The 23,671-nt window shown below is 43.1% G+C and overlaps 1 protein-coding gene across 1 annotated transcript in view; it reads left to right on the top strand.

Annotated features, from left to right (window-relative positions):
- LOC122541755 (paired box protein Pax-2-like) overlaps positions 1-23,671 on the top strand; it is a 73,638-nt gene that overhangs the window by 16,884 nt on the left and 33,083 nt on the right. The window contains exons 2-3 of the mRNA XM_043678697.1: positions 1,587-1,762; positions 14,538-14,664. Of these exons, the coding sequence (XP_043534632.1) occupies positions 1,587-1,762; positions 14,538-14,664 (303 nt within the window). The remainder of the gene's footprint in view (positions 1-1,586; positions 1,763-14,537; positions 14,665-23,671) is intronic.

Raw genomic sequence — 23,671 nt, 5'->3', positions numbered from 1 at the left:
CTGGGGCTGAGGACGTTCAAGGAGCAGTTGTGTAATGACCTGTGTAACCAGGCATTGAGGGATTTGTCAGCTTGTCATACCTATGACCCATCTAGGTCATAGCTGCCCCTCTTTGAACAGCAAGTCACAAATTCATCACTCCACAACCAGTCCTCAAATCTAAAGGATCTGCCCTCAGAGTTAAATCATGTGGAGATGGAATCAGGCTTGACTCAATAGCTTGCAGATAAGGATCTGATTTAAAACTGAAAGAATTGTGGACGCTGGAAATCAGAACAAAAACAGAAATTGTTGGAGAAACTCAGCAGGTCTGGCATGATCTGTGGAGACTGAAACAGAATTAACCTTTCGGGTTTAGTGATCCTTCTGCAGGATCTGATTTAACCTGGGATCACCTCAACAGTTGTCGGGTCCTCTTTAATTTAATCTTCTTTCACGATTCATAAGTCTTCAATCCAAAATGTTTCCCTGCTGTGTTTATCCATTGGGAAATGCACAGAGATTGAACAAGAGCCTTTTAGCAAAAGTGATAACTTGCAAATGCAGTATTGCTTGCAGTTCGGAACAGAATATCAGGCCGCGTATCTAACACGTGTCTCATTTTGGGCTGATGTCAAAGCTGAACTTTACCCATTGCTTCTCATTCAGGTTAAAACGGCAGTCACATCTCAATGATATCATCAGCACTGTCATATCGTTGGAAGAAAGGTCTTTAGCACCTGCTCCGTCAGAAGATGGAGGATCTGAGTTATAATGAGAGGCTGGATGGGCTGGGACTCATTTTCCCTTAAACATAGGAGGCTGAGGGGTGGCCTTGTAGAGGTTTATAAAATCATGAGAGGCAGAGATCAGGTGAACAGCCAAGGTCTTTTCCCCAGGGTACAGGAGTCTAAAACTAGAAGGTGTAGGTTTAATGTGAGAGGATAAAGATTTAAAAGGGATGTGAGGGGCAATATTTTACAGAGGGAAGTATATGGAATGAACTGCCAGAGGAAGTGTTGGAGTGGATACAATTACAATATTTAAAGAAACATTTGGACAGGTATTTGAATAGAAAGCTTGAGAGGGATGTGGGCCAAACACAAGCAAGTGGGACTAGCTCAGTTTAGGATACTTGGTTGACATGGGTGAGTTGGAATGAAGGGTCTGTGTGACTCTATGGTTCTAAATGTAGAACAGTCTTCAGGGCAAGGAAGCACCCTGTGAAACTGTCCTGTTGCATCCGATATTAATCTCTAACTTCACTTAAGGACTACGTAGTCATGTCGATATAGATTATGACAGCGGGAAAAACCAGTTTAATAAAATCCACAGTAACTGGGAAATGAAGGTGTTGGGCTACTGGTCCTCCATCCTTGAAATTCCAATTCAAGTTGGACCATTACATGTGTCTTTCGAACACATTTCGGCATTTCTTTTCCTCCTGGGTTGAGAATTCAGCTGCTTTCTCAAGGGCAGAAGTCTCTCGAGGGCAATGTTAATATTCTTCAGCCTGTTCAGCATTTTATTTAAAATGTTAAGAAAACCCCCTTTACAATTCAGACAAAAAAAAACATAAAATGCAGTTTGTGTCCTCTTCCTCTTAGATACCCAGGATGCCTCTGGGCCAAATGGTGATTCTCAGGGAACTGCGGAGAGTGTACGGAAGCAGCTGCGGAGTGAAGCGTTTGCCCAGCAGCAGTTGGAGGCTCTGGAACGCGTCTTTGAGCGGCAACACTATTCAGATGTCTTCAACGCTGGCGAACATATCAAATCAGAACAGGTAAGACGCTCTGCTGTGTGAATATTTTGTGCGAGAGGAGTTTATCCTTCAGGTGTGTTTACACACACACACACACACACACATACACACAAATACTCAAAAGCTGCAGTGGTTCAGCCTGTCACAGTCACGTCTCTAAATCTGGTGGTTCAGCAGCAAATATTTAACTTGAGCACAAAATATATCCCAGCACTGGATTGAGGGAAGCTTGTATTTTTGGAGGTGCTGTGTTCAGACATTAAGTTGAGGCCTTTATAGTTTTTTAAGTGAATATAAATGATCCTGTAAAAATTGTATTAAAGAAGAGCAGGAGAGTTCTCATCATTGCCCTTGAATGATAATCACTCACAATGATAGAAAATAAAGTGGATTTTCTTTTCATTTTTAAATTGTTACTGTGTGATCTTGCTGTGCTCAAGTTGGGGATGCGATGGCCTAGTGATAATATCTCTGGACTATTAATCCAGAGACCTAGATAATGTTCTGTGCACCTTGGGCCAAATCCCACCATGGCGGATGTTAGCCAGCTTATCTTCTATGCATGCCAGTGTACCAGCCCCTACATCATGAGCTTTTACTTTCTGGAAATCCCATATTCCCTCTGAGTAAAGCAATCTCTCAATTTTACAGTTCTCATCTTGGTTTACATTTCAAGTCATGGCTCTACTACACCCTATCTGTGTGATCTCTGCAGTCCCAAAACCTTCTGAGATATCCGCATTCACCATTTTCAGCCTTGGGCATTCCCAAATTTCAATCAAGTCACCAGTGGTGGATGTACCTTCATTTGTCTAGGCCTTAAACTCTGCAATTACATCCCTCCACTTTTACACAGTTTGACATCGCTTGCCTAAGTTAAGACTCTTCATAAATTATACCTGGTCATCTTTTGCCCAACTATCTCCTTATGTGGCTCATGTTGAAATTTTCTTTTTGGTGCTCCGAAGAAGTGACTGAAATGTCCAATTATCATAAAGGTGCTATATCAATACATATTTTTGGTAAAACCCTTTCCTGTGTGTATATTTTCAGGATCGTCTGGGTCTAAGTGAAGAGTACTGAAGCCTGCAATAACCACAATATTATAGACCATCATTCAAGTGTGGCAGTGTAACTGAATTCAATGCACTTGGAGAACTTTAAACTTGCACCGAAAAGTGACCATGAAAACAATTGTTGTAACAATGCAGCTGAGTAACTAAAATCTTAAGGGTATTATATCCATGGGTTTTACCCACGATGTGGAGGTACTGGTGTTGGACTGGGTTGGACAAGGTCAAACATCACATGACACCAGGCTATGGTCCAATAGGTTTATTTGAAAACACAAGCTTTCGGAGCCTCACTCCTTCAGGTATTAGTGAGAGAGGAGACATTCAACACATAAGTAAAAGATCGAAGGGCCATACAACTGATGCAAATGTATTGAACAAACCTCAGATGGCTGTTAAATCTTTGATCAGTTAGAATGGAGGTGCAGGTTTTGATTGATTAATCTGAAAATCCTAGAATTCTTTCAAGAATATCACCGCACCAATATTGCCATATCCTAAGAACGAATTCTGAATCAGCAACTGTTACCCACCTGTATTCCTGCATATCATCCATCTGAACTCCTCAATGTATCACAGCTACCCACATGTGTTTGCCCTGACCCATAAAAGCTTAGCTGGGGCATAGCTGAATGCAAGCTATTAACTGCTTGGTGTCTTTTCTAGAACCCATTTGAACCCCTTAATTCCATAGTGTTGTGTTCATTGTCTGCCAATATATATCTAGTTCATAACTCCAAAGCAAGCAGATTAATCAGGAATCTACCCAGTGTTTAACTTTGCCTGGATAGTGCACTGTTGATGTAAACTTCTTTAGAAGCCTGTCTCTTTAAGCAGCTCAGCAACTGTTTTAAATAGCATACCATGATAGCAAACCAGTCACCTGTCACAATGTAACACATTAAATCCCAGTATTGTTCTGGTAAATCTGTGCGTGACCCTTAACAAGGGACCAGAATTAATGAATAGTTACATTGCTAATGAGTTCTCATATTAAACATATGATATGATACACTATTACAAACTGAAAGAATATTTATTAAGACAACTTCCAGGTCAGAGATTTTACTGAATTTATAGGGAGAGAATTTTAAAATTTGGGAGTTTTATTCTGAGGGTTGATGCTAAGTGTATCTAAGGATGGAGTTTCTTATACAAACATTTACTTTGAGATCATCGATATAACATACTTGGTAGTGAGAGAGATTGCAGTGAGACAACTTACAGCAAAAGTTCAAAATGAATGTGTATACTGCGAGAAAGGTCATGAAACAAGTCCTGTCGTGAATGTGTCATGAGAGGTTATCGTGAAAATTTTTGATGAGAAAGTTATGTTAAAAATTTGTATTGCAAAAGTCTCAAGTGCAAGATGCAGTGAGAAGCTTATGATGAAAGAATTTCTCGTCAACGTTTCTAACAGCAACCAACTTCAAAAGTACTGAATTGGTTGTAAAAAACTTTTGAAAATCCTGAAGTTGTGAATAGCACAGGATAAAGCAACTTTCTTTCTTTTCTCATTTTCTTTCTCCTTCCTACTTACTTTCTTTACTTTTTCCTTATTTTTATTTTCTTCTTAATTTCTTTTTCTCCTACTCTTTCTTTCTTGCTTCCTTCTGTCATTTCATTGTTTCTTTCACTCTATCTTTTTACTAAATGGGTATAAGAGGAAGATTTGCACCATTTACAGTCTCAGTTATGCATACCTGAAGTTAGAAACCTGCTTTTAAGCAGTGACACAAAACAGGAAGGATTGGCTTGGTGGCCATTTCACTGGAACAATTGATATTCAGTCCCATTGTTGCCAATTAAATTAAATGTCAGACACTACATAGCATTGACATTGAGAGAGTTAATATTAAGCTTACACTCTAACATAGTTTACAGTGCATGTGCTGGTGATAGAATTTACAGGGAGAGAGTTCTAATGAGTGAGTTTATTACAAGAAAATTTACTTTGAAAATTTACTGTCAGTAAATCTTTAGTAAAGGCTGGACAGTATGAGGTTTTACAGCAACAAAGATTGCAGTGAGGTAATTTATAATGAGCAATTTTGCAAATCTTCTTCCTTCATAAAAACTCTCTGAACCATATCAATCACCAACTCCTTGTCTTCTCATTTCCTCTGGCCTCCTTACTCAGTAAATAACCTGCATGTTTTTGCTGGTCAGTTTTAGTTGTGCTGGAAGGGTTTCTTCCAGCTTCTGAACACTTCCGTATATCTAGGAAGGAGTGTTACCTCGAGGAGTGCAGGAGTGAAATCGTTCACTAACCAGGCCATTTCTGAACTCTTGTTTCTGTATCTTCCATTCACATTTCTCTACACCTTTCCAAAGTCACTTCCTTCTGTATGTGTCCTTGGACAAATACAGCTCTTCCTGCAAGTTGGTTTTCAGTCCCAACTCTCCACTGACCAGAATACCTCTAGAACTGCCCGTTTGCTTAGCTACACAGCTGCCTGTGTCATTGATGCCCTTTACTGTCTTCCCTTGATATCCTTGAGTGTGGCTACCTGTTCCACTTCTCTTCAAAGCAGCAAAAGTTTAAATCTACCCAATGTACAGCTGACTTTCCGATCTTGCTAGTCCACACACCATAGAATCCCTACAGTTTGGCAGAAGGTCATTCAGGTAGGTAAAAACAATGACTGCAGATGCTGGAAACCAGATTCTGGATTAGTGGTGCTGGAAGAGCACAGCAGTTCAGGCAGCATCCAACGAGCTGCTCCTTGGATGCTGCCGGAACTACTGTGCTCTTCCAGCACCACTAATCCAGAAGGTCATTCAGCCCATTGAGTCCACACCCATGCTTTAAAGAGCACCCCACCCAGACCCACCACTCCTATTCCTATGACCCTGCATTTCCCACGGCTAATCCATCTAGCCTGTGCATCTTTGGACTGTGGGAGGAAACTGGAGCATCCAAAGGAAATTTATGCAGACATGGAGAGAATGTACAAACTCCACAAAGACAGTCACCCTAGGGTGAAATCATACCCAAGTTCCTGGAACTGTGAGGCAGCAGTGCCAACCACTGAGCTGCTGTGCCTCTCCCAATCTCCAACAAATCTCACTTTCTTCTTGCAAAAACACTACTAATTCAGAATCATTCGGCACCACTCAGTAAATGTCACATTTTCTCCATCACCTACTGGAACCCCTTTTCCCCACCCCTTCTACTTTTGTACCTGATAAGAGATGTGTATCGTGTGAGCATATATTTTGAAAGATTTTTGTTTATTTTGAGCTTTTAATGATTGAGTTTATTTTCACCAAGTTTACAGTGAGAGTTTATAGGGAAAGAACTTATAGGAAATAAGTTTATAGTGATTGAATTTGTATTTAGTTTATGATGTTTGAGGCTTTAATGAGCTTATGGTGATTAATCACTTTTATAATAAAAATTTATATGTAGAAAGCTTGTATTGAGAGAGATGACAGTGAGAGAGCTGTTCCAAATGAATTTACACTGAGAAAAGTCACAGTAAAATAGTCTATAATGAGGGAATTTGTATTTAGAGTTTATAGTGATGGTTTTAAACTGAGATAGTTTATAGTGAGAGAGTTTACATCATCAACAGTTTTGGTGCTCTGGATGCCATTTTAGAAATAAACATCTGGACCACTTGTATTCACTTCTCATATTGTCATTGCCAAATTTAACTTGGTGAGGACATTTGGATCCATGCAGAATGGGTTAATTGTCACAGCAAACAGTGCCTAACACTGATTCAATTCTAGAGGACTTCACTTCTCTAGGTAACACTCCTTCCTACATAGACACAAGTGTTCAGAAGCAGGAAGAAACCCTTCCAGCACAACGAAAACCGACCGGCAAAAGCATGCAGGTTATTTACTGATCAGTTGTTTGTTTTTAGTCTCTCATGGGGAATGGACATTGCTGTCTGGGCCAACATTCATTGCCTGTGTCTCATCGCCCTTGTGAAGGTGATGGTATGCTGTCTTCTTGAATCATTGCCATCCTCCTGGTCCAGTTACATCCACAGTGCTGCTAAGAAGACAGCTCTAGGGTTTTGACCCAGTGACAGGGAAGGAACAATGATATATTTCCAGGTTAGGAGGGTGTGGGGCTTGGAAGTGGTGGTGTTCATGTATCTGCTGATCTTGTTCTTCTTAGATGCTGAGGTTGCAGATTTAGATGCTGAGGTTGCATGGCAAATTGCTATGGCATGTATTTTAGACCATGCACACTGCTGTAACTATGCATTGGTTATAGAGGGAGTGAATATTGAAGCTGGGGTGCTGATGAGGTGCTGATCAAATGAGAACTGCTTTTTAAAGTCTGCTTTTGAGTGTTGTTGGAGCTGCACTCATCTAAACAAATGGAGACTACTATTCATCGCAATCCTGACTTGTACCTTGTAGATAGTGGACAGGCTTTATTATTCAGAAATGGCAAAAAAATTGAATATCACGGGGAGAGTTCTTATTTATTTATTCTTGGTTCATTTCCACCTTTGGGTGACTGTCTGTGCTGAGTTTGCACATTGTCCTCATGTCTACATGGGTTTCCTCTGCGTACTCTTGTTTCCTCCCAGATTCCAAGCAGGTTAGGTGCATTAGCCAGGCTAAATTGCCCATATTGACCAGGGATGTGCTGGTTAGTTGGGTTAACCATGGGAAATGCAGGATTCCAAGGATAGGATATTGGGGTGGGTGTGAACTCGATGGGCAAGTAGCCTGCTTCCACGTTGCAGGGGTTCAATGGTTCTGTGATTCTATGACACTTCTTGAGCATGGCCAGCTTCAGTTGCCCATCCAAAATTACTCTTAAAAGAAGTGACATGCGATGCCATTTCAGAGAGCAGCGAAGATTGAACCATGTTTTTGTGGATCTGGATTCTCATGTACACCAAACCAGGTAATAATGGCACATATTCTTGCTGAAGGCTGTTAGTGAACCAGATGGGTTTTTACTCCTCTCCTGCCAATCTTCCCTTGTGTATTCGTCAACAACCAAGATATTCTAGTTTGTCATTTATTGTGATATCAGAGAGATAAAAGAGCAGCAGAGGAGCGTTCATTGTGTTCTCTCTGAATGCACTGAAGCAGACGGAATGCACACATGCCCTGGATATGGGTTTCCTGAGTGTACAAGGTGCCATCAGGTAAACCCTTGTGGCGTTTTGAAAGCCTAATCTTAATGGTGAGATGAGCGCTCACTGGACATGAAGGAGCAGTTGGAAAACCACGACCGTCAATGCAGCTTGCTGGGGAATGCCTGCTGTCTCGGCAGATGTCAGGTGTTGTGAAACTTGAAAGGGTTCATAAAAGATTTACAAGGATGTTGCAAGGATTGGAGAGTTTGAGCTGTGGGGAGAGATTGAATAGACTGGGAAGTGACATTATAGATGTTTATAAAATCATGAGGGGTATGGATAGGGTGAATAGACAAGGTTTTTTTTCCCCGGATGAGTCCAAAACTAGAGGACATAGATTTGAGGTGAGGGGGAAAGATTTAAAAAGGACCTAAGGGGAAACTTTTTCACACAAAGATGGTGTGTTTATGAAATGAGCTGCCAGAGGGAGTGGTGGAGGCTGGTGCAATTGCAACATTTAAAAGGCATCTGGATGGGTATATGAATTGGTAGGGTTAGAGGGATATGAGGCAAATGCTGGCAAATGGGACTAGGTCAGATTGGGATGTTTGGTTGATGCAGATGAGTTGGACCAAAGGGTCTGTTTCCATGCTATAGGACTCTTCCATTTTCTCTCTTCCTCTTTCCTTTGCTATTAACCTATCTCCTCTCCAGTCTCCAGAGTTTCATGGCCAATTCGATTCCCAATCGACCGACAGTAAGCTAATCCACTAAAGCAGTACTACCACCCAACCCAATGGATGAGTTGGACTGAAGGGTCTATTTCTGTGCTGTACAGGTCTATGACTCTATAAGTCTATGTCTCATTAGTTCTGCATCCATTCCCTTGTTGTTCCATCAACTGTTCATTGATGGCTCAGTTAGCACTGCTGCTTCACAGCGCAAGGAAGCCAGGCTCAATTCCAGCCTCAGGCAACTGTCTGTGTGGAATTTGCATATTCTCCCTGTGGCTGCGTGGATTTCCTCTGGGTACTCTGGTTTCCTCCCATAGTCCAAAGATGTGAAGGCTAGGTGGATTGGCCATGTCAGATTGCCTCTAGTGTCCAGGGATGTGCAGGCTTAGGTGGACTAGCCATGAGAAATGCAGGCCCACAGGAATGGGGTGAGTCTGGGTGGAATACTCTTCGGAGAGATTACAAGAACTCAATGGGCTGAATGACCCGTTTCTGCACTGTAGGGATTCTATGAAAACCACCAAGTGACTGCAGGGACACAAGGATTATTCACTCCATACCTGGCCCTTGACTCATCTCCACAACTCAACTACAGGTGATAGGAGGATCGTGCTACCATGAAGAGACATCTTTGAGGCAGTGATTGGTGTTCTATAGAAATGGCTCTGCTGCTTGTCTACTCTGGAGTAGCCTCTCTGTACTCACCAGTGTTGACTTGTCTGAGTTCATTATGATCTGTTGAATCCGCCAGCACCTGACAATCAAGAACGGGCATCCATTATGATCAGGGATTTGTCAGGCTGATCAGAGCTAACTTCATACAAACGTTGGTCACTTGCTGAGACATGCAGCTAGTCAGTAACATGTTTGCAGGCTTACTTGCCACAATCATAATTCACATGTAGTCTTAGTTTTATGTGTTGCCTTTATTACTGTGAACAGACCCAGTATAAATGCGCCTAGAGTCCTCCACCCATTTTAGTGATCCATGCGTGTTTATAGTAAGAAAGTAGATGTTGAGAGGTTTTATGGTGAGAGTTCATTATGAGAATAGTGTACCTGACTTTCCTGGGAGATGTCAAGGGATGAAACATTGTGGAAAGTTAAAGGTTTAACAGAATATTTCCCAGCAGTTCATTGACACATATTGTCTCTCCTCTTACCCTTTGCTAAAGTCTTTGATTTTTTAAGTTGTGGCAAGGCCCCTTTGTGTCTTGAATTGTGAAGTATTTGACTCTGTGGCCAGGTTTCTCTGACAATGGTAACTGTGCATTCTGAAACAGATGGCTGATCCTGCCATTTTCCAATGCTGAATCCCTGGAGAACCAAGAAATCCTGACTCAATTTCTCCTTCTCACTACAGGGGCACCTGGATTTATCTCACAGTTCTGATCATAATCAGGATCAGAAAAGTGGGAACCAGAACTTACCTGTGACTAAATAGGCAGAGTCTTTGTCCCTATGTTAGGGCTTGTATAATAAAATCAGAAAATTTATGAGAATAGCATTTCTGTTAAAAAGCTTTCATCACCGTTTGGAAAAGCAGATCTCTGATGTTGACCTTTGACCTGACAAAGTAATAGCTAAGTACAGTACACACACATATAGATCAGATATTGTGTCTTGAATGAATACACAGTATTCAAAGGAGGGAATTGTAACTCAGAGAATCTGTCTGGCCGAGTGGATTTTGCAGGAGGTGCTTTGACAATACACACTGCCCCTTTGAAGTGAAGCCCCATGTGGACAATGTTTGTCTTAATGCAAAAGAAATTACATTGGAATGTCACTATGAATCTCCAGCATCATAAATGAGGGCTGTGGCCGTATACAACTTTTTATAGCTGCTGCCTTATTACAATGGATAACCTTTATTTACTTTCATTAGACTATTAAACAACAAGAGTCTATTAATTTTTCGTCTGAAACTCCATCCGAGCCCATAAAGCAAACCAGTTGCTTAATTGAGTTCATTTTAATTTCCCTCCAATCGCACTGAATTACTCCAGTGATAAATCAGAGGGACAGGCCTTACCCCCAGTAGAAAGCCTAATTTGCAGCTAATTAGAAAACTGATTCCCAGTGAAAGATCAATACCACAACGAATTGGAAATGACTTGCAATCTCCGCCATGGAGACTGAAAGAGCGAGTTAGAGAGAGAACAAGAGCACGTGGAGAAAAAAGAAAGCCATGTGTCTGGAATGCGGAGGCAAAAGCGAATCAGTCTCAATCTAATGTAATATTCATGAGGACAATTGGCTTGTTGGTCTTCGTAAAAGTAGCTTTGAGATGTAACTGTTCATCTGGATGGACGCTTGATGTAGTCTGACGTGCTTTTAAATTCAATGAGTCATCGCCCCACACTCCAGTACGCAATGTTATCCCTTCTCAGAGCCAGCCTTGCTTTGGGGAATTACTGTTATGCAGTTGAATGCCATTAAGAAGAGAGCATTCCAGCATCTGGGCGACAGTTGAAGGAGAAAATCAGGGGTTAGATGTTGTTGATTGAGACAAGGCAAGGTCAGCAAGAGGCCTATCACGACATGGTCACTTGGGGTAGCACACCACTTGAGGATCATTACAAAATGTGCAATGACACTGCAGATATTTTTATGTATCTTCCCTCTAACACTTCCTTATTTCTGCTCTTCAGTCTCCTTTGGTTCTCCACCTGTTTTTGATGTTCTCTGATCACCCTTTGGTTTTACACTTTTTCTCCCGATCCTTCCTCTTCCTTTGTCCCATATATCACTTGATTCTCAGTGTTGGTGTTTGAAGTTTTCTTTTGAATCACTCATGAATTCTGTACTCATATCCAGGATTATTATGACAGGGTTGGGTGGTAATACTGCTTTAGGGGATCACCTCACTGTCAGTCTATTGGGGACCAAATTGGCCATGAAACTTTGGAGACTGGAGAGGACATAAGTCAATAGCAAAGGAAAGATAGAGAGAAAAGAATGGAAGAGGCTACCTTCGGACAGAGTCATAGCGCCACACAGTCCTATAGCATGGAAACAGACCCTTTGTTCCAACTCACCTGCACCAACCAGAGATCCCAATCTGACCTCGTCCCATTTGCCAACTTTGACCTGTATCCTGCTAAGCCCTTCCTATTCATATACCATCCAGGTGCCTGTTAAATGTTGTAGTTTTACCAGCCTCCACCACTTCCTCTGGCAGCTTGTTCCATACATGCACCACACTCTGTGTGAAACAGTTGCCCCTTAGGTCCCTTGTAAATCTTTCCCCTCTCACCTTAAACCTCTGTCCCCTTGTTTTAGACTCCCTCACCCAAGGAAAAAGATCTTGACTATCCAAGCCCGTCATGATTTTATAAACCTCTGTAAGGTCACCCCGTCAGTCTCTGACGCTCTAGAGAAAACAGTCCCAGCCTATTCAGTCTCTCCCTATAGCTGAAACCCTCTAGTCTAGATTCTTGTAAATCTTTTCTGTACTCTCTCAAGTTTAACAGCATCTTTCATATAGAAGGGTGACCAAAATTGTAAACAATATTCCAAAGGTGGCCTCACCAATGTCCTATACTTAGTGTCCAGACCAATGAAGATAAGCGTGTGAAACTCCTTCTTTACTACCCTATCTACTTGCAACTCCACTTTCAAGAAACTGTGCACTTGCACTCCCTAGGTCTCTTTGTTTGGCAGCATTTACGAGGGCCCTACCATTAATGGTAGAAGCTCTGCCCTGGTTTATCTTACCAAATGCAACACTTCACATTTATCCAAATTAAACTCCATCTGCCGCACCTCAGCCCATTGGCTCACCTGATCAAGGTCCCATTGTACTCTGAGATAATCTTCACTGTCCACTACAGAACCTATTTTGGTATCATCTGCAAACTTACTAACCATATGTTCTATATTCACATCCAAACCATTTATATAAATGATGACAAACAGTGGACCCAGCAATGTTGACCTTGTAATTCCAGTGAGCCAAGCCATAAATGGATCTTTAGATTACCTACAGTGTGGAAACAGGCCCTTCGGCCCAACAAGTCCACACCAACCCGCCAAAGCGTAACCCACCCATACCTCTACATTTACCCCTTACCTAACACTACGGGCAATTTAGCATGGCCACTTCACCTGACGTGCACATCTTTGGATTGTGGGAGGAAACCGGAGCACCCGGAGGAAACCCACGCAAACCGGGGAGAATGTGCAAACTCCACACAGTCAGTCGCCTGAGGCAGGAACTGAACCCGGGTCTCTGGCGCTGTGAGGCAGCAGTGCTAACCACTGTGCCACCATGCCACCCACATCTTCTCCACTTCAAGGGGCCATGTCAACCTGAACTCCTGAGTTTCTGGGTGACAGTTGAACGTGCATAACAGAACTCACTCCAGCAGAGGCCTCGCTGTTTGAGACTTTGTGAAATAATTTCTGGAATATGGTAATCAGTTTAGAAGGGGACAGATTAACTTTTCAAGTCAGTGTCATCTTAAGTTGGAGGTAAAGGACTGAAAATTAAATCCATTTCAATTTCTGGAGGACTCCACTATCTCTTTTGGACTGAGGAATTGGCTCTGCTTTTGATAGTCATCAGTGAAGATTCTTTACATGTGGAGCTGGAGAAACACAGCAGGTCTGACAGCATTGGAGGAGCAGGAAAGTCAATGTTATGGGTCAGAACCCTTTGTCAGGAGACCATACTGTCTCCAAGCCATTGAAGATTTTTTGTTGGCTTGAGGCTGCACATTTAGAAACCTGTCAGGCAGCAAAGACATTTTGCCCATTACTGTCACCTGGATTTGAGCTCAGGTTCCAGAGATGACCCCTCCACCTCATTTTGTGTTTGATTCATCTGTGACCTCCCACTCTATAGCAAATGAATTTGAAATGAACACTTCACCTGATAGACTAAAGCCAACCCGATACTTGCTGTTCTTTGAGATCCCATTTTAACATTACTGTGAGCAATAAAGGCAGCTGCTGTGACATGCCAGTGATACTCAAACCTCAAACTCTTTCTTCCCGAGGTTCAAGGCCCAGTCCAGCATCTTGAACCCAAATTCCTGGCTGACACTCTGGTTAAGTATTGAGGGAGTGTGGTACTTTTAGAGGTAAAATCTCTTTGGGAGTGATGCTCCCTGTTTTAGTAGATATAAAACATCTATTCTCTTGAAGAATAAGTAAATATTTGCTGTTCCAGCAATATTCAGTCTCTTATTGCCAGTCTTATTACTTCCATGGGTTGTGAGACTTCTAAACTCTTATTCCTCAAAAGTCAATGGAAATAGAATCTTTGAATATATTTAAGGAGTGGCAGATACACCTGTTTGCTTATCCTGAATCTATCAGAAATAGGTAGAAATGTGGAGTTATCAGGTCAACTGTGATCTTATCACTTTGTAGAGCAGATTCAAGGGATCGAGTGGCCTATTCCCATTCCTATTCCTTATTCAAATTACTGCATATTCTTGTAGGTCACTGTTAATAATTTTCTGTAACTGACTCCAAGCCTCTGTTGTTCCCTGTGTTTCCTTCCCAGGGTCAGTTATTCTCTGCATTTCATTCTTAGATACATATTACACTCTAAACCTCATTCGAAATTTCAGTCACTTTCTGTGTCTCTGCCCCAGTTCTTTGTTGTTTGTGTCTCACTCTTAGATTCTCTGTTAAGTCACATTGATGGGATGTAAAAGGAGTGTCATTTTCCAGCTGTGTACTCTGGGAAAAATAAAGATGAAGCTTCTGTTATTTTTATGGGGCGGTTCGATGGTTATGAGGGTTCAAGTCCCACCTGCTCCAGAGGTGTGTAGTAACGTCTCTGAACTGATTGATTAGAAAAACAAAGTTAAATAAAAAATAACCGAAGTATTATAAAATTATGAAATGTGATGCAAGTGACTTACAAGGAAATCCAAACCAAACTCTCTTCATTATACCATGTTTGTGTTTTTCTCAGGCTAATGAGTATTCCCTCTCTGCCCTGGCCTCTGGATTGGAAGATGTCAAAAGCAGCCTCTCAGCCGCAGCCACTCCTGACCTTGGGACCAACGTTTCAGGACCCCAGAGCTATCCTGTTGTGACAGGTAAGGTGGCTAGCTCATCTGCCATCTTAGTAAAAAGGGCAGAAAATAGAGAGTGCGGGGAAAAAGCATTTGCATTTGGGGAACAGGGAACATTCAAAGGTGCATTGTCACCTTGATTTCAAGTGTTGTTGTTGTGACAGATGGACTGACTTCTCCTTCGTCACTCACTCACTGTTGCATTTACTTCAACATGATTTGTGCCAGCAAAGTTTAAATGTGACTCAAATCCTTTCATACTTCAGGTTCCAGAACACCCAGGCTAGTGAAACATGGCTAAAAATGGGTTAAAGATACTTAGGCAGTTATGGAGTCATAGAGTTGTACAGCATGGAAACAGACTCTTCACTCCAACTCAACCATGCTGACCAGATATCCTAAATTAATCTAGCCCCATTTGCCAGCATTTGGCCCATATCCCTCTAAACCCTTCCTATTCATGTACCCATCCAGATGCATTTTAAATGTTGTAGTTGTACCAGCCTCCACCACTTCCTCTGGCAGCTCATCCCATATACGCACCACCCTCTGTGTGAAAATGTTTCCCCTTGGGTCCATCTTATATATTTCCCCTCTCCCCTTAAACCTATGCCCTCTAGTTTTAGACTCCCAAGCCTTGGGTAAAAGAATTGCCTATTCACCCTATTTATGCCACTCATGATTTTATAAACCTTCGTAAGGTCATCTCTCAACCTCTGACACTCCAGGGAAAACAGTCCCAACCTATTCAGCTGCACTCTGAGGACAGCCAGATCTTTGATGAGAATTCATTGGTGTTTTCATGGAACTGCCACCGGACTAGTTCAGAACTTTATTTTTCCTAATTTAAAGGGATAGAAGGCAGGGATTAAAAGACCATCTCTCAGTTCATGAAGGATTCCACATACATTCATGATTTTAGATGACTTTCAGATGCTAATTAAGTTGGATGGATCATAATAGATGATCACTCAACAATCGAGTCGATGTGAGAAGGAACGGAATTAACTATTCTGAAGAATCATTAATCTGGACTCAAAATTTTAACTCTGTTTATCTCTCCACAGATACCACCAGACTTGCTGAGTTTCTCCAGCACTTCCTGCTTTTATTTCAATTTTCCTGTATCCACCTTATCTTGCTTCTATCTTAAATGATGGAATGATAGGTGTTGGATGGATAGATGGGGAAATGGATTTAAAAATATAGAGTTGGATGAATGCATTTATGGCTTTACTTGTAATAGCTAGTGAAATAGTTGGCTAGATACATTAAGAGTGGTTAAGCACTGCAGCCTCACAGCGCCAGAGACTTGGATTTGATTCTAGCCTCGGGTGACTGTCTGTGTGGAGTTTGCACATTCTCCCTGTGTTTGTGTGGGTTTCCTCCCACAGTCCAAAGATGTGCAGGTTAGGTGAATTGGCCATGCCAAATTGCCCATAGTGTTACGTGCATTAGTCAGAGGGAAATGGGTCTGGGTGGGTTACCCTCCTGATTGGAGGGTCGGTGTGCATTTGTTGAGCCAAATGGCCTGTTTCCACACTGTAGGGAATCAGAAGCAAGGTAGGTGAATGAGTGGGCGGGTAGGTTGAAAGGTGAATGAGTAGATAGTGAATGCATGAATGAATAAATTATAAGGTGGGAAATTGCTTTTCTTTATTTACTCATGTAAAGTGGGCATTGCCAGAGATGAAGCCAGTATTTATTACCCACCTACAAAGAATTATCTTTGAACTGAATGATTTACGTGGGGTATTTCAGAGGGCAGTTCAGAGTCAACCACATTGCTGTGGGTCTGAAGTGACATGTAGGCCAGACCCGGGACGGATGGCCAATGTCTGGTCCTGAAGAAGATCAGTGACTTAGATTGTTTTTTATGACTATTTATGATAGTTTCAAGATCGCTATCAATTAGACCGGTTTCTAATTCCAGATCTTATTAATTCAATTTAAGTTCCAACAAATGCCTTGGTGGCATTTGAACCCATAATGCCAGAGTTTTGGCCAAAGTTTGAGGATAGCTAGTCTAGTACCATGACCACAAAAATGTTCACCTTGTTGGTAGGAAATGGTCTGGTGAGTAAAAGGATAGGTATCTGATAGGTTCAAGGATTCTGGATTAGTGGTGCTGGAAGAGCACAGCAGTTCAGGCAGCATCCAAGGAGCAGCGAAATCGACGATTCGGGCAAAAGCCCTTCATCAGGAATAAAATCAGGAATAACAGGCTTTTATTCCTGATGAAGGGCTTTTGCCTGCTCCTTGGATGCTGCCTGAACTGCTGTGCTCTTCCAGCACCACTAATCCAGAATCTGGTTTCCAGCATCTGCAGTCATTGTTTTTACCTCTCTGATAGGTTCAACACCATCCACAAAAAAACAGGATTGATTGACACCCTCTCTACCATATTAATCATGAGCACCCTTCACCAATGATCTGTAGTGTGTACCATCTACAAGGTACCCTGCACCAACTCACTAGTACTCCTTTGATGGCACCTTTCAACCCACAAGCTCATACATAGGAACACCACCATCTCTACACTCCCTCCAAGCCACCTGTTATCCTGACTTGGAAAATACTGCCATTCCTTCACTGTCTCTGGGTCAAAAACCTGGAGTTTCCTCTCTAACTGCACTACCTGTAGTTGTCTCTACACCCCTAGACCTGCTGCTTCAAGAACTCAACTGATCATAGCCCCCTCCATGGAAATCAGGGATCATTAACAAATGCTGGCCCAGGTGAAGTGAAGGATTGAGAGCTGATGTTTTGCACCAATGTTTTATGCACCAATGTTTTGATGCATAATTTGAGATTGATTATGGATGGATTGTGACAAGATAGAATATTGGGTGGATTAATAAATGGTTAGGTGGGTGCGTGGGTGTGTTGACAGTTAGATGAATGGAAATGGGTGCCTCAATGAATTCATGGATAAATTCAGAGGTACTTGGGTGAGCTTTTCTGTGTAAAATGATTCTTTCAGATGAAGAAGAACAGAACCACTTCATTTTTTCACACTCAGGTATTGATAAACAATGGTACAGTTGTTTCAATAGCAAACTGCCCCAGTTCATTCAGGATCAGTAAGGTGTGTGTCTAATAGGGCTTGTAAACAAGAACTACTCTGCTTTTCACACAATCTATTATTGGAGCAAACTGATTACTTCACCCCATCATGCATAATGGAGGATAAAAATGTGGGTTCAGTCATAGAGACCAGGAAAGAATAAATCAGGTGCCTTCAGCCAAAGTGGAGGTTGCAAGCTTCCGTGTCCTGTGGGAGAGTCACATTAAAGGGATCACTCTTGTTTGTAGCATGGGGAGTATACATATTCATGATTTGGAGGCGCCAGTGTTGGACTGGGGTGTACAAAGTCAAAAATAACACGACACTAGGTTACAGTCCAACAGGTTTAGTTGGAAGCACTAGCTTTTGGAGTGCTGCTCCTTCATCAGGTGGTTGCGACACAACCAAGTGCTTCAAAATGTTGGACTATAACCTGGTGTTGTGAGATTTTTAACTTCATACATATTGAATCACTGCACTGTGGAAGCAGACCATTCAGCTCATCAAGTCTACACCAACCCTTTGAAGAACATCCCACTGAGACCCACACACTCAACTTCCCATGGCCAAACCACCTAACCTACAAATCTTTGGGCTGAGGGAGGAAACCGGAGCAAACCCACACATATGTGGGGGGAATGTGCAAACTCAACACAGACAGTCGCCTGAGGGTGGAATCGAACCCAGATCCCGGGAGGCAGTAGTGCTAACCACTGAGCCATCATGCTATCCTAGTAAAGGAGGACAAAATTGGGCTCAGTTGCAGTACGCCCTTGAAGATAATAGCTAGCTGGCAAACTGTGAGCTGAAATTTGCAGTTGCAGTGTGGTTTCTGGCAGCAGGCCAGAGCTGGAGGGGGTGATCCCACCTTGGCATACCGTGGGATCTCCACCTGCAATTTACCTGGGTCAGGCAATGAAACAGTTACCGCCGGGACTACTGTCACTTTAAGGAATCCAGCAATCATTCGCAACTGGGAATGGAGGTTGCTACAGGGATATCTCCACTCTACCAACTGTGTGTGTGATCTGGGCGTACTGGAGGGGGAGTGGTCAGAATGGAGGGTACACAGTGGGGTGGCACTGTGATGAGGGCAACATTGGTTATTGCTGAGGAGCAGCCCCCAAGGGACACATGGTGTCTGAATAAGAAGGAAACTCTCCCATAAGGCCTCCAGGAAGCTACCGGGGCTCCCGATGTGGTCTCCCATTGAGGCAGGAGTGGCCCCCCCACTGCCAAATAGCCAGAAGCTGTGGGAAAAGGCTGAAAAGTGATTGGTTAATCACCTCAATGGACTGGAAGGCTGACCTCCACATTTTCCACTGTGGTAAAATGACACAGCAGCAGTGCAAGACAGTGGGTCCTCCACCCTCTGCCGTCCCTCATTGGTGCCCACCTAGTTGACTTGGGGAAGGGGTGCTTTCTTATTCAGGCACCCTGTGACCCACAGGCAGAAACTCTTCATCATTATGGCACCCTTCTGTCTAATCCCAGTCCCCACGATCATAGATTGTTTGAAGTCAGATGACGATTTGTGGGAATATACTGTGTGCAAATTGGCTGTGCTTTTCTAATATTGCAACTACTTTTAAAAAAGTAGCTGTGCAGCATTTTCTTGCCCTCACCATTGCAAATCGTTCTTGATTCCAAACAAGGAGCTCCAAAGAGATTCATTTCAGGAGGTAATTCTCTCCCCATCACTTCAAAAAGTGCAATATTACAGATTACATATCCACAATTGTTCACATCCAGCATCACTCTGAGCCACCTCTTGCGCTTAATCAGCATCTATTGCACACAAAAAATTACGGAAGAGTGACTGAGAAAGGGGTGGCCACAGGGCTTAGAGGCTAAATTGTTCTGCCTCTGCCCTGCTTTGTCTAATATCAGCTAACTCAGGATAAACAAGGAATCACATTCGCAGTTGTGCACCCTGGATGGTTTCCTTTTGCAGCCTGCAATGACTTCTCAACTGCATAGCACACTGCAGCTCGACTGACTGTAACACTGGCAGTAATCTGGCTTCCTGCAGATGAACTGGCCATGACATTATAAGTGAACCACAAAGATACAAGAACAACTGACGGACAAAGAGTTAAACTCAATAATGTCCAGTTGTCAGTGTCAGGTTAATATGAGAGTGCTTTATTAAAATTCACATAATTAGACGCAAACCATCAGAAAAGCGACAGTAAATGCACTCTGTCATAAAGGGGACTGTTTGAAGTCTGAAATGATATGGTGCAGCTACGTAACAAAGCAATGCCTTATCTTATAAATATGTGGATTGACGATTTGACTAACTGGTTAGGCCAGAACCGAAAAGAAAGGATTATTTCTTCCTTTGTTGTTCAGGTGCTTCTCATCTAGGCTTCTCATTCATGGACTCCACTCTCACCAGGTGGTCACTGACTAACTAGCAGAGGGATTTTCCTTTAATTTTATCTTCCTGTTCTTTTCGCTTGTGCCCTCTTTTGGTATTTGGACAACTTTTCCTCTTCTTCCTGTCTTCCCTCATTTGCTCCTCTGCAAACAACATATGCTGGTGAGTGTAAAATCGAGATTTTCTCGTCACATTTTTGCAAGCATTCCAGACACGAAATCACTGAAAAGTGTCTTTGGAACCTGTGTCTGATTCATGCAGCCCAGCCCGTCAGCATTCAGCTTTCCACAGTATAGTCTGTCAGGTATTGTGCATTGCGCAGGTTGCACTGAATCCATGCAAAATCAAGGAGCTGCAGAACTCTCATCTGAGATTTCCCATGACTGCTTAATCATTAGAACCGTCAAAACAGAAGAATGCCATTCAGCAGCACCCCCCACACCCCTCCCAACCACCACCACCCACACCCCCTCCCCCTCCCCTGAGCTGCTTAGGAGGAGCAGTGAGGTACTCAGTCCCTTGAGATTATTTCAATGCTGTCCTTAGCTGATCGATACCTCAGCTTTATTTTGCCACCTTTGCTTCATAGAGTCATAGAGATGTACAGCATGGAAACAGACCCTGCGGTCCAACTCGTCCATGCCTACCAGAGCGCCCAACCCAATCTAGTCCCACCTGCCAGCACCTGGCCCATATCCCTCCAAACCCCTCATATTCATATACCCATCCAGATGCCTTTTAAATGTTGGAATTGTTCATATTCTATGATGCTTAACAAAGATCTACCATTCACAGACATGAAGATGTAACTGATTCAAAAACAAAGGACAGAAGAGCAGAAGGCCTTGTTGTCATAGGACCAGAAGTAGGCCATTCAGCCCATCAGATCTGCTGTGCCATTCAGTGAGATCATTTCTGATCTGATAATCCTTAGCTCCTCTTTCCTGCATTTACTTTGAGAAGCTAAGATTTCCACTTGCCTTTCTGTGAATATTCCTCGGAGTAGACCTTGACAGGCCTTCCTCCACGATGGATTGACTTATTTCTGAAATTCTTCATCACTTCACTCAGCTCCAGAGAGATCCCACATCCATGGGAAGGAGTTACCTATGGATCATAGGATAATGGGAAATTACAATTCACTGTGCACCTATTATCACCTTCCTATGGCAACATGGCAAGAACACATGGTACCCTCCCTCACCATGCAGTGACAATTCCATCAGCAGTCTATTGGCAATTCAGGTGTTCAAGCTGTGGAGACCCCTTATCATGCATGGGCTTATAAATTACCAAAATTGCTTCACATGAGAGATTTTGGCAAAGATAAATGACTGCCACAACCTTGACCCTTCTTTCAGAGTTCTCGTAGACAGGGTATTATGGACCAGACCTATCCCTACATGCTGCTGTCTCTCTCAGTCTCACACATTGACACGCACATGTACACGCTCACACACGCGCAACACAAATACATACACACATCACGCATGAGCTATGAAGAGAGTCTAGAAAAATTCGGGTTGTTTTCTCTGACATGGTGGAGGCTGAGGGGAGACTTGATAGAAGTCGATAAAATTATATGATGCATAGAGAGCATTGACAGTCAGAATCTTTTTCCCAGAGTTGAAATGTCTAATAGTAGGGACATGCATTTAAGATGAGAAGGGGAAAAGTTCAAAGGGGATGTGAGGGATAGGTTTTTTATGCAGACAGTGGTAAGAGTCTGAAATGCACTGCCAAGAATGGTGGTGGAAGCAGATATGAGTCAAGAGTGTGGTGCTGGAAAAGCACAACAGGTCAGGCAGCATCCGAGGAGCAGGAAAATCGATGTTTTGGGCAAAGAGCCCTTCATCAAAAATGGGGTTGTGAGCCGAGGTGTGGCAGATAGGTGGGATGGAAGATGAACAGGTAGGATAGGTCATGAGGGAAGTGCCGGGTTGGGAGTTGGTACTGCGATAAGGTGGGGATGGGAAATGAGGAAACTGGTGAAATCCACATTGATGCCATGTGGTTGGATGGTCCCGAGGTGGAAGATGAGGCGTTCTTCCTCCAGGCGTTGAGTGGTTAGGGTGTGGCGATGAAGGAGGCCCAAGACCTGCATGTCCTTGGCGGAATGGGAGGGGAAGTTGAAGTGTTTGGCCACGGGGCAGTGAGGTCGATTGGTCCCGGAGATGTTCTCTGAAGCGCTCTACGAGTAGGTGTCCTGTCTCCCCAATGTAGAGGAGAACGCATCGGGAGCAACAGATACAGTAAATGACGTGAGGAAATGCAGGTGAAACTTTGATGGATGTAGAAGGCTCCTTTGCGGCCTTATTCGGAGGTGAGGAGGGATGTGTGGTTCACGTTTTGCAATTCCTGTGGTGGCATGGGAAGCTGCCAGGAGGGGAGGTTGGCTTGGTGGGAGGTGTGGACCTGACAAGACAGTCGTGGAGGGAATAGTCTTTACAGAAAGTGGAAAGGGGTGGGAAGGAAATATATCTCTGGTGATGGGGTCCGTTTGTAGGTGGCAGAAACGCTGGAGAATGATATATATGGAGGTTGGTGGGCGGGAAGGTGAGGACCAAGGGGATTCTGTCCTTGTTGCGGTTGGAGGGGTGGGGTTCAAGGGCGGAGGTACAGGAAGTGGATGAGATGCACTGGAGGGAATCATCAACCATGTGGAAGGGGAAATTGCAGCCTTTGAAGAAGGAGGCCATCTGGTATGTTCTGTAGTGGAATTGGTCATCCTGGGAGCAGATGCAATGGATTTAAAGGGGGTGTTCAAGGGACTTTTGAATAATAGGCAATAGACAACAGGTGCACGAGTAGGCCATTCTGCCCTTTGAGCCAGCATCATCATTCATTATGATCATGGCTGATCATCCTCAATCAGTATCCTGTTCCTGCCTTATCCCCATAACCCTTGATTCCCCTATCCTTAAGAGCTCTATCCAACTCTTTCTTGAAAGTATCCACAGACTTGGCCTCCACTGCCCTCTGGGGCAGAGCATTCCATACAGCCACCACTCTTTGGATGAAGAAGTTTCTCCTCAATTCTGTTCTAAATGGTCTACCCCTTATTTTTAAACTGTGTGCTCTGGTTCGGGACTCACCCATCAGCGGAAACATGCTTCCTGCCTCTAGAGTGTCCAATCCTTTAATAATCTTATACGTCTCAATCAGATCCCCTCTCAGCCTTCTAAACTCAAGCATATACAAGCCCAGTCGCTCCAATCTTTCAGCGTAAGATAGTCCCGCCATTCCGGGAATTGACCTCATGAACCTACGCTGCATTCCCTCAATAGCCAGAATGTCTTTCCTCAAATTTGGAGACCAAAACTGCACGCAATATTCCAGGTACGGTCTCACCAGGGCCCTGTACAGCTGCGGAAGAATCTCTTTGCTTCTATACTCAATTCCTCTTGTTATGAAGGCCAGCATGCTATTAGCTTTCTTCACTGCCTGCTGTACTTGCATGTTTGCTTTCATTGACTGATGTACAAGAACACACAGATCTTTCTGTACCGCCCCTTTACCTAACTTGACTCCATTTCGGTAGTAATCTGCTTTCCTGTTCTTGCCACCAAAGTGGATAACCA

The sequence above is a fragment of the Chiloscyllium plagiosum genome, chromosome 38 (genome assembly GCF_004010195.1).
Source record: "Chiloscyllium plagiosum isolate BGI_BamShark_2017 chromosome 38, ASM401019v2, whole genome shotgun sequence".
Lineage (NCBI taxonomy): Eukaryota > Metazoa > Chordata > Chondrichthyes > Orectolobiformes > Hemiscylliidae > Chiloscyllium > Chiloscyllium plagiosum.
Note: the sequence above shows the minus strand (reverse complement) of the source record. Positions and strands in the feature narration are given on the sequence as shown.